The sequence below is a fragment of the Chionomys nivalis genome, chromosome 7 (assembly GCF_950005125.1).
Source record: "Chionomys nivalis chromosome 7, mChiNiv1.1, whole genome shotgun sequence".
NCBI lineage: Eukaryota > Metazoa > Chordata > Mammalia > Rodentia > Cricetidae > Chionomys > Chionomys nivalis.
The window spans coordinates 101,505,482-101,519,574 of record NC_080092.1 but is presented as its reverse complement, the minus strand read 5'-3'; the positions used below and the strand labels follow the sequence as shown (position 1 = coordinate 101,519,574).

The window sequence follows — 14,093 nt, the reverse complement described above, 5'->3', positions numbered from 1 at the left end:
CAGCCCTTGAGTCCTGACACAAACACCAGCTCCAGCCAGGGTTTTCCTAGCAAAACCCCGGACCTTCCTCCAGTGTTCCTGGGATGCAGCTAATGCAGGGCTTCTAATTAAAACATGCTAATGATGGAATCACTGGGAAACTCATGGCTCTGTTATGTTAATTCAGAGTAGTTCCTGAAAATTGAGTTGTTTCCTACAGAGTGCCTGGCAAGGAACTGGACAGACTGCCTCCTCTAGCCCCTCCCCCGAGGCTTTCAGTTTCCCATTTAGTCGGCCAAATCCAGACCTCCTGTGGCAGCTGAGGTGGTAACATTGGAGAACTTGCTGCGGAAGGAGCAGGTGAGGGGAACAGGGATTTGAGGACGACTGGATGCTCTGAGGGTTGAGGGTTCTGTGGGGTGGGAATGGCTGCCTCAGAAAAGAGATGAACAAAAACAGAGTTGAGCCACCGTCAGGGTGTCAGGATTCGGGAAACAGCAGGAGGCAGGATCAGGGCTGTGTCAGCATTAAGCAGGATCTGTCTGTGTATCTTGAAGTGCCTCAGGCTCAGCTCTGGAGGAGTAGCGGCAGCTCGAGGTTCTGCTCGAGGTTCTTCAGCTGAGTGGGGCGAGGAGGAAGAAGTTCTCTCTGCCCTCTAAACATGCATGGTAGAGGATTCGGAGGATGGGAGGATGGACATTGTGCTTGAGGCCCGTGAATAAGAAGAAGATGCACTCACTCAGTAGCACCGATTCCTGCAGAGTGTCGTCACCTGCAGGTTTGTGCGCACACCTTCATGTGGGATTCTGAGCCTTTGCCCTTGCTCATACCCACATCCCGAACACTCACACATACCCGCGTGGACACTTACACATGCACACATACACATGCACACTTATACATACACACGTACACATGCACACTTACACATGAACACTTACACATGAACACATACACATGCACAGTTACACATGCACAGTTACACATGCACATGCACGCTTACACATGCATACTTACACATGCACACTACACAGGCAGACTTACACATGCACATGTACACATGCACACTTACACATGCACACGTACACAGGCAAACTTACACATGGACACATGCACACTACACAGGCAGACTTACACATGCACACTTACACATGCACACATACACATGCAGACCAGACACCAGGGTGCTCCGTGGCTCCTTCTCCCTCTCATTATTTCCTTTGAGGACATCACGTTCTCAGACCACCTCCCACCTTCTAGTTAATATCTGTCTTGGGTATAAGAGTTCCAGCCAGGAAGCCAAGCCTGAGCTGGTTCCCTCAGGGCAGCTGTTCTGTGTCTGGCCAGTGAGTCTCTAAAAGGGCTGAAGTCCTTGCAGGGAGGGGTCCATCTGCTCCCAGCAAGGGTGCCGGCTTCCTGTGCAAGCTACCCTTCCTAGCCACATGCCAGGAGCATAAACTTCATGGGACTACGCACTGAGTGGACCCACACAACAAGCCACTAACATGAAAGAAGTACTGGCTGTCCCCTTCAGGCGGTAAACGAGCCAGGGCCCACTGTGCTTCTCACTGAGCTGTACCGAAGAAGGCCAGCTGACTGCCGGCTTCTGGCCTCGTGTCCTAGAGGTAATTCTTGCCTGGGTCTGTGATACTGACCCTCCTGGGCTTTCACATCTCCCAAGGGATTAGAACAGGATCTGTGGGGCTAAAGTCTTCAGTCAATGGCTGGCCCTTGGGATTATGTCTTTACATACTTATAGGCAAGAGAGACCCTGGTCTACCCTGGAACTGGGTTGGGGAGCTGGGATGCATCCCTGTCTCTGAAAGGTCATCTTCAGGCAGCGAAGAACCTGTGGCCCAAGAAGCAAAAGTCTACTGACAGCCAAGAACAAAGATGTTGTCCCTGAACCAGGGTTCTTCAGTGGCTTCCAGAAGGGATTCAGAGTAGCCCAGGTCACCACAGGACAGACCTCTATGATAAGACAGTGGCCTCGGCCATCCTAAAAGGCGACTTTACATGGACTTGCAAAGACCCCAGGGTAGAACACAGAGTGGTGCTGACCCTGGGTGATGTAATCTTCACATCATGGGACAGCAGAACCAAGGGGACCCAGGACTGTCTCCTGCTCCACCCAGCGCTGTCTTCTGTCCCACCCGGGGTTGTCCCCTGCTTCACCACCTTGAGGTTTCGTCTACTGAAGAGGAGACAGGTGGGAAACATGATCCAGACAGACTGAGGTGAATATGAGATTAACCTTTGCTCTTGGCTGTCAGTAGACTTTGGCTCCTGGGCCACAGGCTCTTCGCTGCCTGAAGATGGCCTTTCTGAGACAGGGATGCACCCCAGCTCCCCAACCCAGTTCCAGGCATAGCAGGCAGAGGATAGACCAGGCTCTCACTTGCCTCGAAATATGTAAAGACATAATCCCAATACGCAGCCCCATACACAGCCCAGTTTTGGGGTTGGACAGAACCCCAGACAGGGCCCACTCTTAATCAGCTGCAGTTCTGTGAACAGAAGGGAGGCCCAAGGACTCAGCAAAGTCTCTTAGGGGTTTTCGTTCTGGCAGGAACTTTGGAGAAAGTGTTTCACAGCGCTGTCTCAGGGAAAGTATTAGGTAGATCTTGTCAGCGGTGGAAAGCCCCCTCAAGAGAGTTGCCACACCTTTCTAGTTTCCGCCCATCAAGTTCCCAGAAACCCAGAATGCTGGAAAACTGGTTATGGCGCTCTACTGATCATAGGCAGGGGTGGGAAAAAAAAGCACAAAAATACACACTTGTAGCATGCAAAATAGGTTCTGGCTAACTCCCGATTCTACAGAAATAAGGAGCAGAGTTAAGTCTGCCGGGAGATCTAGAGGAAGATAAAAACCAAGGAGATTGTTTAGCCAGCTGTTAAGTTGGGTGTCAAAGCTGCTTGCTGAAACCTGCAAAGTAAGAAGGCAGATGCCCAAGTTAGGGCCACAAGGGCTTGAGCATCAGGGCTCCTGGTGTAGTGGATGGTCAGCCCTGCTTAGCCAGTGTCCCCTGACACGCTGCCCACAGCGGACTCTCAGGGTCACGGTTTTCAACATGACTTCAGGAGGATTGTGTGTGTGCGCACATGTGGATGGGTGCATATGTACACACTGTGAAGGGTGTTGCCCCTCAGGCACTGACCACTTTTCCTTTTTGAGACATGGTCTCTCATTGGCCTGGAGCTTATTAAGTAGGCTAGGCTGGCTGTCCAGCAGGCCCCAGGGATCTTTCTATTTCCACTTCCCCAGTGGCAAGGTTATAAGTGTGTGCCACCATATCTGACTTTTTCTTTTTAAATTAAAAGATTTTAATTTTATGTGCATGGATGTTTCGCATGCATTTCTGTCTGGCAATATATATGCATATTGCACCTGGGTACCTGGTGCCCTTGTAAGCCAGAAGAGGCCATCAGATCTTTTGGGACTAGAGTTACAAGCTATTTTAGGTCAGCATGTGGGCACTGGGAATCAAACCTGGGTCCTCTGGAAGAGTAATGTGCATTCTTAACTGCTGAGCCATTGCTCTAGCCCTCATACCTGACTTTTTTTGTTGTTTTGTTTTGTTTCTTGAGACAGAGTTTCTCTGTCCTGGAACTGGCTTTGTAGACCAGGCTGGCCTTGAACTCACAGAGATCCACCTGCCTCTGTCGCCCCAAGTGCTGGGATTAAAGGTGTGCACTACCACCACCTGGCTTAATACCTGACTTTTTAATCTATGTTCTAAGTATCAAACTCAGGTCCTCTTGTTTAGCATGTCACTGGTTGACCTATCTCTTCAGCCTCCGGTAAACATTTCAAAGCTAAAACTTAAAGCTTTGAAAGAAAAAACAGGCAAGGAAAGCATCAGGGTGTAGAGTTTTTCAGTCTCCAAGGAAAGGAGATGAGAGAGAGGAGTGACCAAGAAAGGAATTAGCCTTGTGTAAGAAAGACAGTATGCTTCTCTAAACACAAGTGTCTCTCAAACCAATCAGAAGTCAGATACCGTGTGAGAAACTGACATAGCAAGGGCTAATTGCACAACTCACAACTGCAGGAATTTATGTCCTCATAGTCCTGGGTGTCAGAAACAGAAGCCACATTTGCACAGGCTCAGGGAGGATCTATTTCTGTCCGGAGGCTCCAGGAGACTGGGTATTGTGGCTGTGGCCTTGTGGCTGTGCCATCTCATCTCCGCCAATGTCAGATGGCCTTCATCTCTGTGCCTATGTGCCAAATTCCTTCTTCTCAGATGTCAGCCCTGCTGGGTACAGCTCACTGGATTCAGTACAACCCCATCCTGACTGGCTACACCGTGGTGACTTAACTCCAAATAAGATCACAGTCGTCCCGGGGAGAAGAGTCTTGAGGGACAGATGGTACCACGGGGAGAGGCAGAGGAGAGAGGGAGGTGCTGTAACTAAGCTTCCCATGAAAATGCTCTCAACACAGGACATGCATAAAAGGATGGTTTGACATGTTCCTGGCTTCTCTCGACTTGTGTCTATCGGCTGGTTTCCAGCATCTGCTTTTCCCTAGTTTTCTCTAGGTGGGAGGGGTGGAGAGAAGTGTGGTGCTGCTGAGACAGAGTCTCGCACTCAGGCTGGCCTCCAACACGTAGAAATCCTCCCGCCTCGCCTCCCAGTGTTGGAACAACAGGGTGTGAGCCACCAGGACCAGCTTATCTCATAGCGTGGGAGCAATGTAGCGATTTAAGCAAACCACCCTTCTTACAACAAGCTAGAAATAAGAAAAGGTCCCGGAGCAATGGCCCATACCTCTCACCCCACCCCCACACCCCCACACCCCCACACCCCACCCCCTGCATTCAGGAGGTTGAGGCAGGAGGGCCTCAAGTTCAAGGTCAGCCTGGGCTATATAAAAAGACCTGTCTCTAAACAAAAAAAAAAAAAAAGAAAAGAAAAAAGAAAAAGGTTATTGGTTTGTTTTTCTGCGGCAGGGTTTCAGGAATCCCAGACTGGTCTTGAATTTGCTGTGCAATGGGGGTTGGCCTTGATCTTTAAGTCTCCACCACCCACGGGTTAAGATAACAGGCATGCAATATTATGCTTGTGCGGAAAAGCTTTTTAAAATAAGAGAGAAACAACACCAGCTGCCATAAACTCAAAGACACTCCAGCTGCAGTCCTGAAAGCACATGATACAGACCTAACTTCAAGCTGTCACCCGGGAACAGCCTGAAACGTGGCCGTTGGAGGGAGATTTCCCCGTTGCCTTCCCCCAGAGCTTGGGAACAGGTTGCAGGTGAAGCAGCAGCAGTGTGAGCCGGAGTGGAGGTGGAAGTTGGTGCTGAGCACAGGGTAAGGCAGGAATTTGAGAGTCTAGGGTTCCACTCCCATAGCCCAGAATGGGATGCTGTGCCTCTGATTGGGTTTGTGTGGACTGTGGACACTGGGCACTGATATATATAAAGAGAGAGAAAAAAAATTGAGTGAGATAATAGATAATTTAGTGTGAACTTACTCACACTAATAATAATAATAGTGGGTAATAGAATAAATACTTGTGAGATAATATTTATGGACAATTTACATTGGTATAGTTTTTTTGTATATTAATAAAGTTCAAATAATATTTGTTTTTTCTCTTTACAATATTTGTACACCTATGCAAAGTTATTTTGTCAGATTGTCTGCATGCATGTTTCTACCTCTGTCTAAGACATTTTGTACATAGATACAATTTTTAGGATATATTTTCATATTGCATTATATAGACCTACCTCTGATCAAGATACTTATACATTGTTTACATTTTGAGGTCATTTTCCTCATTTACTGCACAGTTGTTTATAGATTATTTAATATTCTGATATGAAATCTTAGTCTTTAAGTTATATAGATATTAAGTATTATAGGTCAATAGTTTTTCATGTTTATTATACATATAGTCAGATTAATTAGGTTCTTTGAATACATAGAGATTGTATTCTGCCTATATAGGTAATCTTCAACCACTTCAAGGATCTGTGTAACATGGCATTTAAATAACTTAGGGTTCTGTTGACTTGAGACACAATTGCTCCTGATAGCACCTGTAGAAGGAACGGCGGGCCACTTCCTGCCACCCCGTGTGGGCGCCACTCTGTTGCAAAGATGAGTGGCGAGCAGGCCATGTCCTGCCCAGTTCCCGGCCGCCTGGCTAATCCCCAAAATAATTACATGGAAACTGTATTAATTTAAACACTGCCTGGCCCATTAGTTCCAGCCTCTTATTGGCTAATTCTCCCATCTTGATTAACTCATTTCTAATAATCTGTGTAGCACCATGTAGCACCGGGAAGAGTCTAACCTATGTCCTTCTCGGGCCGGAGCTTCATGGCATCTGACTCTGCTTTCTTTCTCCCAGCATTCTGTTCAGTCTACTCCGCCTATCTAAGCTGCTGTCCTATCAAAAGGCCAAGGCAGTTTCTTTATTTGACCAATGAAAGTAACATATAGACAGAAGGCCCTCCTACTCCAAGCACCAATCTATTCCCGAGAGGGTGTTGAGCACCAAAGACACTCCACTTGGAGTTTGTTTTCTTCTTGGCACAACTGGCCTTTGGGCAAGAAGCTGCCCATGCCTCGACCACTGACAAGGTACACGGTGTCCGGACTGGATAGGCAGGCCACAAGAAAAAAGACTGCCAAACCTTGCCAAGACAGGATAAGACAGTTCTAAAACTTTTCCTGCCTCTGAAAATGGCCTTAGCCAAAGTTGGTTGCTTCAACATTACAAATGAGACTTTGGGTGATTCCTCAGGTAGCCAGTTGTCTCTGTCATATATCGCTCGATTGCACGTCCTGCCTGCTCAAGTAATATTATCTCCCTTCCCAGGCTTTTGATGGAGTTAAAGATTAAATAGTCTTAGTTACCTTCCTTTTACAATTTAGCCAAGCCATTCCCGATGTAAGACTTAGACTTTTTAGAATAGAATGTTTATTAAACATGTAGCACATGTTCCTTGATTTAATATTATTTATGCTGGTTCTAATTTTATACTTGATATCTTTTTCTATTGTATATAGTTTTGTATTGTGTTTAAAAGTCTCTTATTTAGACAAAAGGGGGAGGAGATGGGGAATCTCTGTCAGCCAATGAACTTTAGGAGGTGGGACCAAGTTAGGGGTGTGACCTTTTGGGAACCCGGAGAAAAACACCCGGGGAAGGCTCAGGGTTCACTCTCTCTGTGGTTCCTGTGCTACACAGCTGAGCTTGAACTTCTCTTTCCTGTTTCGTTAGTTTGCCCCTTATAATAAAGAAAAATATAATTGGTCTATCTTGTAGTATTTCTCAACCCGAGATAATTCAACAGGTATGTCCTGTAAGCCTGTGACTGAGTGTAAGATATTAACAACAAAGGAGCTGCATAGGGTGGCACACACCTTTTAACCCAGCACTCTGTGATCTGAGGCCAGAGTAGGCTACAAAGTAAGTTCCAGACCAGCCATAGTGTCATAGTGATACGCTATCTCAAGAAAAGAGAAGAGAAGAGAAGTCAGCAACACGGACAATGCAGAGCCGGGTCAAACAGGGATGTATGGAAATCCTTCATGTTTTGCTGTCAGTTTTTCTCTCTATAAAATCACTCAGGTGTGGTGGCACCTGCCTATAATCCCAGCATTTATGAGGTTGAGGCAAGGAGATACAAACTTAAGGTCACCCTGAGCTGCATAGCAAGATACTGTCTAAATAAACAAACAAGAGACTTAAAAATCTGTCCTGACTCCATTCCCACAAGCAGTGAGATCCAGGCAGTTGCTAGCTCCGTGGAAATCTCTACAGAAGTGCCCATCATTCAGCCTGGTGCTCCTTGCTCGTAGCTTCATGTGTTTTCCGCAGCCTATGACACCTCACCGAATAGTGGTGGCTCAGAATCCTGCAGGAGCTCAGGTATTCAGGCAGGGACCCCGAGCTGTGCACCCCTGGCCAGGTTAGGACAGCCCCCCCACCATGCTGTGCAGCAACCTCAATGGGCCTCCGACCTCTGCTTTCTTCTTCCTAGGTAGTGTTCCCAGACAGCTGGAAATGACAAGGGTCTCCTGAGACCTCCCATTCCACCACCTGCCCATGAAGACCTGGCCGTCGTTGTCCGCTGTCCACACTCCCAGTATGTTCAGCCTTCTGCTCCTGGCTGCCTCACTGAACGCTCAGAATCAAAGTAGGTCTGGGTCTTCTGCTAGAGGGAGGGGTGCAAGGGTGCAGACAGGATGGGAAAGACAGACCGAGGTCAGAGCCAAGTGATGTCTGCCACCCAGGAGACTCAGCATCAAAGACTCACAGGACGGTTGATGCCCCTGGGTTACACAAGCGTGAGCTGTGTGCCCCTGAGAATGGCTAACAACAGAGAAAGGGCCAGCAACACTTGGAGTTGATGTTAGAACACTGAGGGGGAACCCCCAAAACCACACCTAGGCTGCAAGGGAAAGAGGGTGTCCTGGCCAGGCAAAGGGGGCAGGACATAACTGAGGACCTGCTTAACCTCCTCTGGGTACATCCAGCTTTGCCCCACAGCCTAGGCATTCTCTGGACCCTTAATCAATCAGAGTGAGTATAGAAAATGGGACCCATGGAGTTCCCCTGACACAGCTCTCCAGATCCGACATCCCCAGCGAGGTCGTGAAATCACTGCCAGTGCATTCATTCCCCATTGCGTGTGCCAATCTCTGACTCAATCAGTGTGAGATATCCCATCCTGTCTCTTGGAGGCCTTGGCACCTGGTTCACTGCCCACGGTTTACAAGAGCAGCCAGCAACTGTCCCACAGCTCTGCCTTTGCCCATGTGTGATCATCTTCTCCACACAGGCTGGGACTTTGCTAACTGCACCCAGGGCATACTGTCTGTGCCTAGAGGCAGTCGCGCAGAGATGATCTGTAACATCTCCAATAACTTCACTTATGTCACCATCTGGCTAAACAACAATACCATCTTCAACAAGACGCCCCAAGGATACTTCCGCTGGAAAGAGTGGGCGCTCCAAGTTCAAGGGGGCCAGGCACAGCTTGTGATCAACCACACCCAGGATGTCCACACAGGGCTGTACTCGTGGTACCTGCGCGGATGCCAGGGAGATTTCAAAAACGTCACTCTGAATGTTTTCGGTGAGGTGGGGGCTGTGGAGTAAGGGGGTAAGAGGGGATAAAGGCTCCAGTATGTAGAGTGTAGTGATTTGGGGGACAAGAAGGAGGGCAGAGAGGAAGGCAAAGATTTTGGTTTTTTAGAGGAGCTTAATCTGTCTGAGATACAGAAAGGAGCTCCATTGTTCAGGGCAGAAGACCATCTAAGCCTTGACTGAGAATGTGCTAAGCTTGGTGACCACAGAATGAGGCCCCAGTTCCAGGAGTATCCACACTGCCCTGTCCCCCTCCCCACAGCATTTTCCACCACGGAGGCTTGCCCTGGACTTTGTGTGCCTTAGAAAAAGAAAGTTCAGCCAAGTGTGATATGATCCCAGCACTCAGGAGGCTGTGAGGCAGGAGAATCATGAGTTCAGGATCAGACCTTGTCTTAAAACAAGAACCAAAGAGCAAAGACCCCCACACACTTCCTGTTCAAGCTTAATTCTGTTGCGATGACAAAAATCCATGACCAAAAGCAACTTGGGAGAGGAAAGGATTAATTTCAGCTTACGAGCAATGTCTGTTATTGAGGGAAGTCAGGGTAGGAACTCAAGCAAGAACTTGAGACAGAAATCATGGAGGAAATTGCATCATAAAAATGCCAATCAGCCTAACTGTGAGGGTCACCCTCTTAGGAATATTCTCTAGCTTTTCAGTTCACTGTGTGACTGTCAAAGGAAGAATCTCAGCCAGGAGCCACCATTTGGAAGGATTACACCACAAATAACCCCCGAATGGCAACAGACAAAGCCTTTGTCTCCATTTCTTTAGTAGATGTGGGAAAACTAATACAAGGGAGTTATCCAAGCCAGTGATAAGATAACAATGAGTGTTCTAGAGACTGAACAACACTGCAGAGACTGGTCCAAGAGAACAATGTTACTCAATTCCATCCTACTGATGTTCTGTAGCAATATGGACCTAGTGTTACTAAGCAACCTGGGCAAGGTTTTTTTTTTTAAAAAAAAGAGAAGCATGTGATTTTATTGTTGATGAACAATGCCCAGTTGTATCAATAATAAGAATGTAAGTGTTTAAACGTAGAGAGAGAGAGAAGGAGGGAGGGAGGGAGGGAGGGAGGGAGGGAGGGAGGGAGAGAGAGAGAGAGAGAGAGAGAGAGAGAGAGAGAGAGAGAAAGGAAGAAAGAAAGAGAGAAACCATGAAAGATACTGTTCACGGGCTTCTGTGTAACCCATGTTTCCCAACCTTCCTTCCTCTTCTCCTTTCCTTCTTTCTTCCCTCCATTCTGCCTGTCTCTCTATATCTCTGCCTCTCTGATTTTCTCTCTCTCTCTCTCTCTCTCTCTCTCTCTCTCTCTCTCTCTCTCTCTCTCTCTCTCTCTGAACAGGGTCTCACTGTGTGGCCCTGGCTGGTCTGCCTGCCTCTGCCTCCTAAGTGCTGGAATTATAGGTGTGTGCCGCCTTAGCTAGCTTTCTTAGATACATCAGGACCACTCGCCCAGGGAATGATGCTGCCCACAGTAGATTGGACCCTCCTACATCATTAACAATCAAGATAATCCCCCACAGACATGCTCACAGGTCAATCCGATCCGGGCAGTTCCTCACCTGAGACTTCCTTCTCAGGAGACTCTAGGCTGTGTCAAGTTGGCAGTTAGGCTAGCTAGAATACTACCCTAGCAACTCTCATGATTCATTCACAAGGTGGAAGTAACTGCCGAGGATCCCTGTCCTACCTACACCCCTCTGGTCACCCCTGTATCTCTCTAGAGACTGGTATACCCCGTGATGCCCATCCTTACTGCACCTAGAAATGAATTCCTCCCAACCTGGAACCCACTACCCACTCCATCCTCTCTGTGAAATCTCCATGTCCCTCTTACCCTGCCCACACCTGAGCCCCCGAAGGTGAGCCTGATGTTGGTCCCTCCTGGGACCAGCCAGCCCTGCAGGACTGCAGCTGGAATTGGGGGTGCAAACACATAACCTCCAACCTGATGGTATGTCTCTGGCAGAGCCTTCAAACAAGGATGAGCCCACAGACAAGAGGCTATCCACACCCCCCTCAGGTAGGTGTCCTAACCCTCTCCCCAGGCTTCTTAGCATCCCAGCTGCTCCTGATGCCATGGAACCAAGTGCTGGCCACCTGGGACCTTTCACCCTTAGCCCCTCCTGAAGTTGCTCACCAGGCATCACTGCCCAGGAGGGTGTGGGGTCAGCAGGTGGTGAACAATGGGCATCGTAGGACTGTGAACTAGGGAGGATATAGTAAAGGACCAGTGTGGCAAACCACCCCTGACTACTCCTGCCCGCTTCAGATGCACTGACCCAGTCCAAGAGAGCTCCACTAGAGGACAGGCCTGAGACCCTCGCGGGAGTCCTGGTCGCTGTCATCCTGATCTTGGGACTCGCAGGAATCGGCGCACTAACCTGCTACAGGCGCCACCGTTCAAGAAGTCCCCATGGATATGTACTTCAGTGACTGACCTGAGGTATGGGTGGGGTCTTTCTGGGTCCTTACTTCGTACCTCCTTGGGGTGTCCCCTGAGTTCTGCTTCAATAGGGGTTCAGAGGGATCATGGAGGTCACACAGAGCCAAGACAGCAGATCCCACTGCAAGGACTTTTTCAGTCTTCTAATGGCAAAGAACATAAGTCCTGAATTGGGTTTACAAGGATCATTTGTTCTCCGGGCTTTATTCTGATCCTCGGATAGCTTGGGGAGCAGCATGCAGTCTATAGTCCTCAGGATTCTCTTGGGACTCTTGAGAACTTGTGTTTAGAAGCAAACCTGTGGTTTCTGATCCAAGGTGTTTCAGACTTTTGGCACCCTGGAAGTTCACCGTGGGCTTAGAGCCAGGTTCTGCTGGGAGGAGGAATGTGAGAACAAGGTGGGTGTTCCCAGCTTAGGTGGTATGACCGTTCACACATGCAGCGTCTGAGACGATGGACCACCTGTGCACGCCCGTGCTTCTCTGTACACAGGTCTGAGCTCAGGGGCTCACCCTCCCTCTCTCCTTTCATCTCTCCCTGTCTATATAAGGAGGTTCTAAGTCTGTGGGCCAGTGGAAGCTGAAGGAGCTGCCGGCGGAGCTGATTCCAGAGAGAGGTCACCAGGATGGGCTTGTCATGTTCTTAGCCCTTGGCAGCTGCTACAACCCTCTGGAACCCAAACACCGTGGAGCCATTATTACATGCTTGGCAGAGCAGAAGACTGTTTATGTTTGCTGGGCACAGAACTTTCCCAAGGGTGAGACCCTTGGTTCTATGTAGAGGAGGGGACAGTGACTCACTGAGGAGGGGCCTTGGAAGCTGGAGATCATTTGGGCATCTCTCATTCACATGAACAAGAAGACAGCTGTGGCACAAATTCTAATTAGTATTAATAATAAAAACCTGGAATCAGATCCTGGGTTAAAGCTGAAAGATCAGAGAAGCAGAGCAGCCAGCCACTAGGGAGTTCTTACCTCTACCAATGCCCAGACCAAAGGGGTAATCAAAACCTCGGACTGCATCCGTCCCTATGAAGCCTTAGACTGCATTCTCAGAATAAACTCACAGACGGCATCTGAGCTCCTGGCTCCTCCCACCTATATTCCTCTCTCGGCCCAGCCATATCCCTTCCTGTCTCCACCTCCCTGGTGCTGGATTAAAGATGTGAGCCACCACCACCTGGCTCCGTTTTTCTTTGAGACTGAATCAATCTGGTGTAGCCCACGGTGGCCTTGAACTAACAGAGATCTGTCTGCCTCTGTCTCCCAAGTCCTGGGATTAATGGTGTGTGCCACCACTCCCTGGCCTCTAGTGGCTTAGTTCTGCACTCTGATCTTCAGGCAAGCTTTATGTGTTAAGAACACAAACAAAATATCACTCCATTCAGCCTCTGGACTACGGTCTTCAGCCGTCTGATCAGCTCCTCAACTCTTTGCAAAAGTGAGAATTTCCGAGCTGCACGGCTCTTGACCCTCAGCGTCTGCACTCTCTTCCTCTTACAAAGGCCTGGGCTCCTTTTCTTCTGCTGGGCCCCTGAGGCCAATGTCTCTCCACTACCCAAAGATGTCCAGTGCAAGTCTAGGCTGCACCAAGATTTGCTTCAAGTAGGAGGGGGCCACACACCTGATTTCTGACTCACAATAGTAACCGATCTGGGAAACTCAAATGTCAAGTTTGGGGGCCAAAATAGGAAGATTAGAAGTCTGAGATAAACTATCCCCCATTCCTGTCCCGGGTAGGTAGAGTGCCCTCAGGAAGAGGGGTCTATGGAAGAGGGTATAGGTTCTTTCTGGCAGGTATCACTCTCCTAGGGAAGGTGGCCAACCCTGGAACTCCCCAGCCCCAACTCCCTGATTCATATCCATGCCCCACTGTCCTTTTCTGGCATTTGTCTTGGTTACAATCCTGGTTTTCCTTAAACATACATTTAAAAACGAATTTTTATAGAAACTCCATTATTATTATTATTATCATTGTTGTTGTGTATGAGTGTGGGTATGGGCATGCCAGGAAGGGCAGATGTCAACTTTTGGGAGTCAGCTCCTGCCTTTCACCTCGTTCTGCGGCAGTGTCTCTCTTGATACTGCTGCTGGGCTGTATTTTCTAGCCTAGCTTGCCCACAAGCATCCAGACAAGTCTCTGACCTCTACCACCTACCCTACCCTGAGAGTGCTGGGATTACACGTCATAGGTTTCTTCATAGGTTCTAGGGATCGAACTCAGGTCACTGGGCAAATGCTTTTACTTGCTGAACCCCTTCATTGACCACGAGATATGCCACCCTTTAGACAATCACCTGGATGTAATCTTCAGATAAATAATAAACTAATAAAGAGACCATCAGGTCAGCTGGGAAATACAGCTGTCAAAAGCATAAAAGTCTACAAGAAACCTCATGCACTGGGGCCCAAATGAAAGCAGAGGCCAGAGATGCTGCCTGCTGCCTGTGGCCTCCAAAGCCAGCCCCATGGTATCTCTGTGGCTGCAGGAGGACCTGAGCTTCCCAGATCAAACTAAGGTGAAATACAGCACTTCAATGCTGTTTTT

At 48.6% G+C, this 14,093-nt stretch overlaps 1 protein-coding gene across 2 annotated transcripts; it reads left to right on the top strand.

Moving 5' to 3' along the window:
* The first annotated feature begins 271 nt into the window (after positions 1-271).
* On the top strand, positions 272-12,721 carry LOC130878029 (secreted and transmembrane protein 1A-like). Of its 2 annotated transcripts, none has more exons than XM_057775788.1 (6): positions 272-339; positions 7,979-8,134; positions 8,780-9,076; positions 11,070-11,123; positions 11,373-11,546; positions 12,097-12,721. In XM_057775788.1, the coding sequence occupies exons 2-5, from the start codon at positions 8,044-8,046 to the stop codon at positions 11,534-11,536; spliced, it is 606 nt and encodes a 201-aa protein (XP_057631771.1). In that variant the 5' UTR covers positions 272-339; positions 7,979-8,043; the 3' UTR covers positions 11,537-11,546; positions 12,097-12,721. The 2 variants fall into 2 exon arrangements, with proteins under 2 accessions (XP_057631771.1, XP_057631772.1); XM_057775789.1 differs by lacking the exon at positions 272-339 and adding an exon at positions 5,111-5,291.
* The last annotated feature ends 1,372 nt before the right edge of the window (positions 12,722-14,093 follow it).

Coding starts and splice junctions, on each gene's coding strand:
- LOC130878029 (XM_057775788.1), top strand. CDS start 8,044: ATGAAGACCTGGCCGTCGTTGTCCGCTGTCCACACTCCCAGTATGTTC. Junction 8,135..8,779: donor ACTGAACGCTCAGAATCAAA/GTAGGTCTGGGT, acceptor TTCTCCACACAG/GCTGGGACTTTGCTAACTGC. Junction 9,077..11,069: donor CGTCACTCTGAATGTTTTCG/GTGAGGTGGGGG, acceptor TGTCTCTGGCAG/AGCCTTCAAACAAGGATGAG.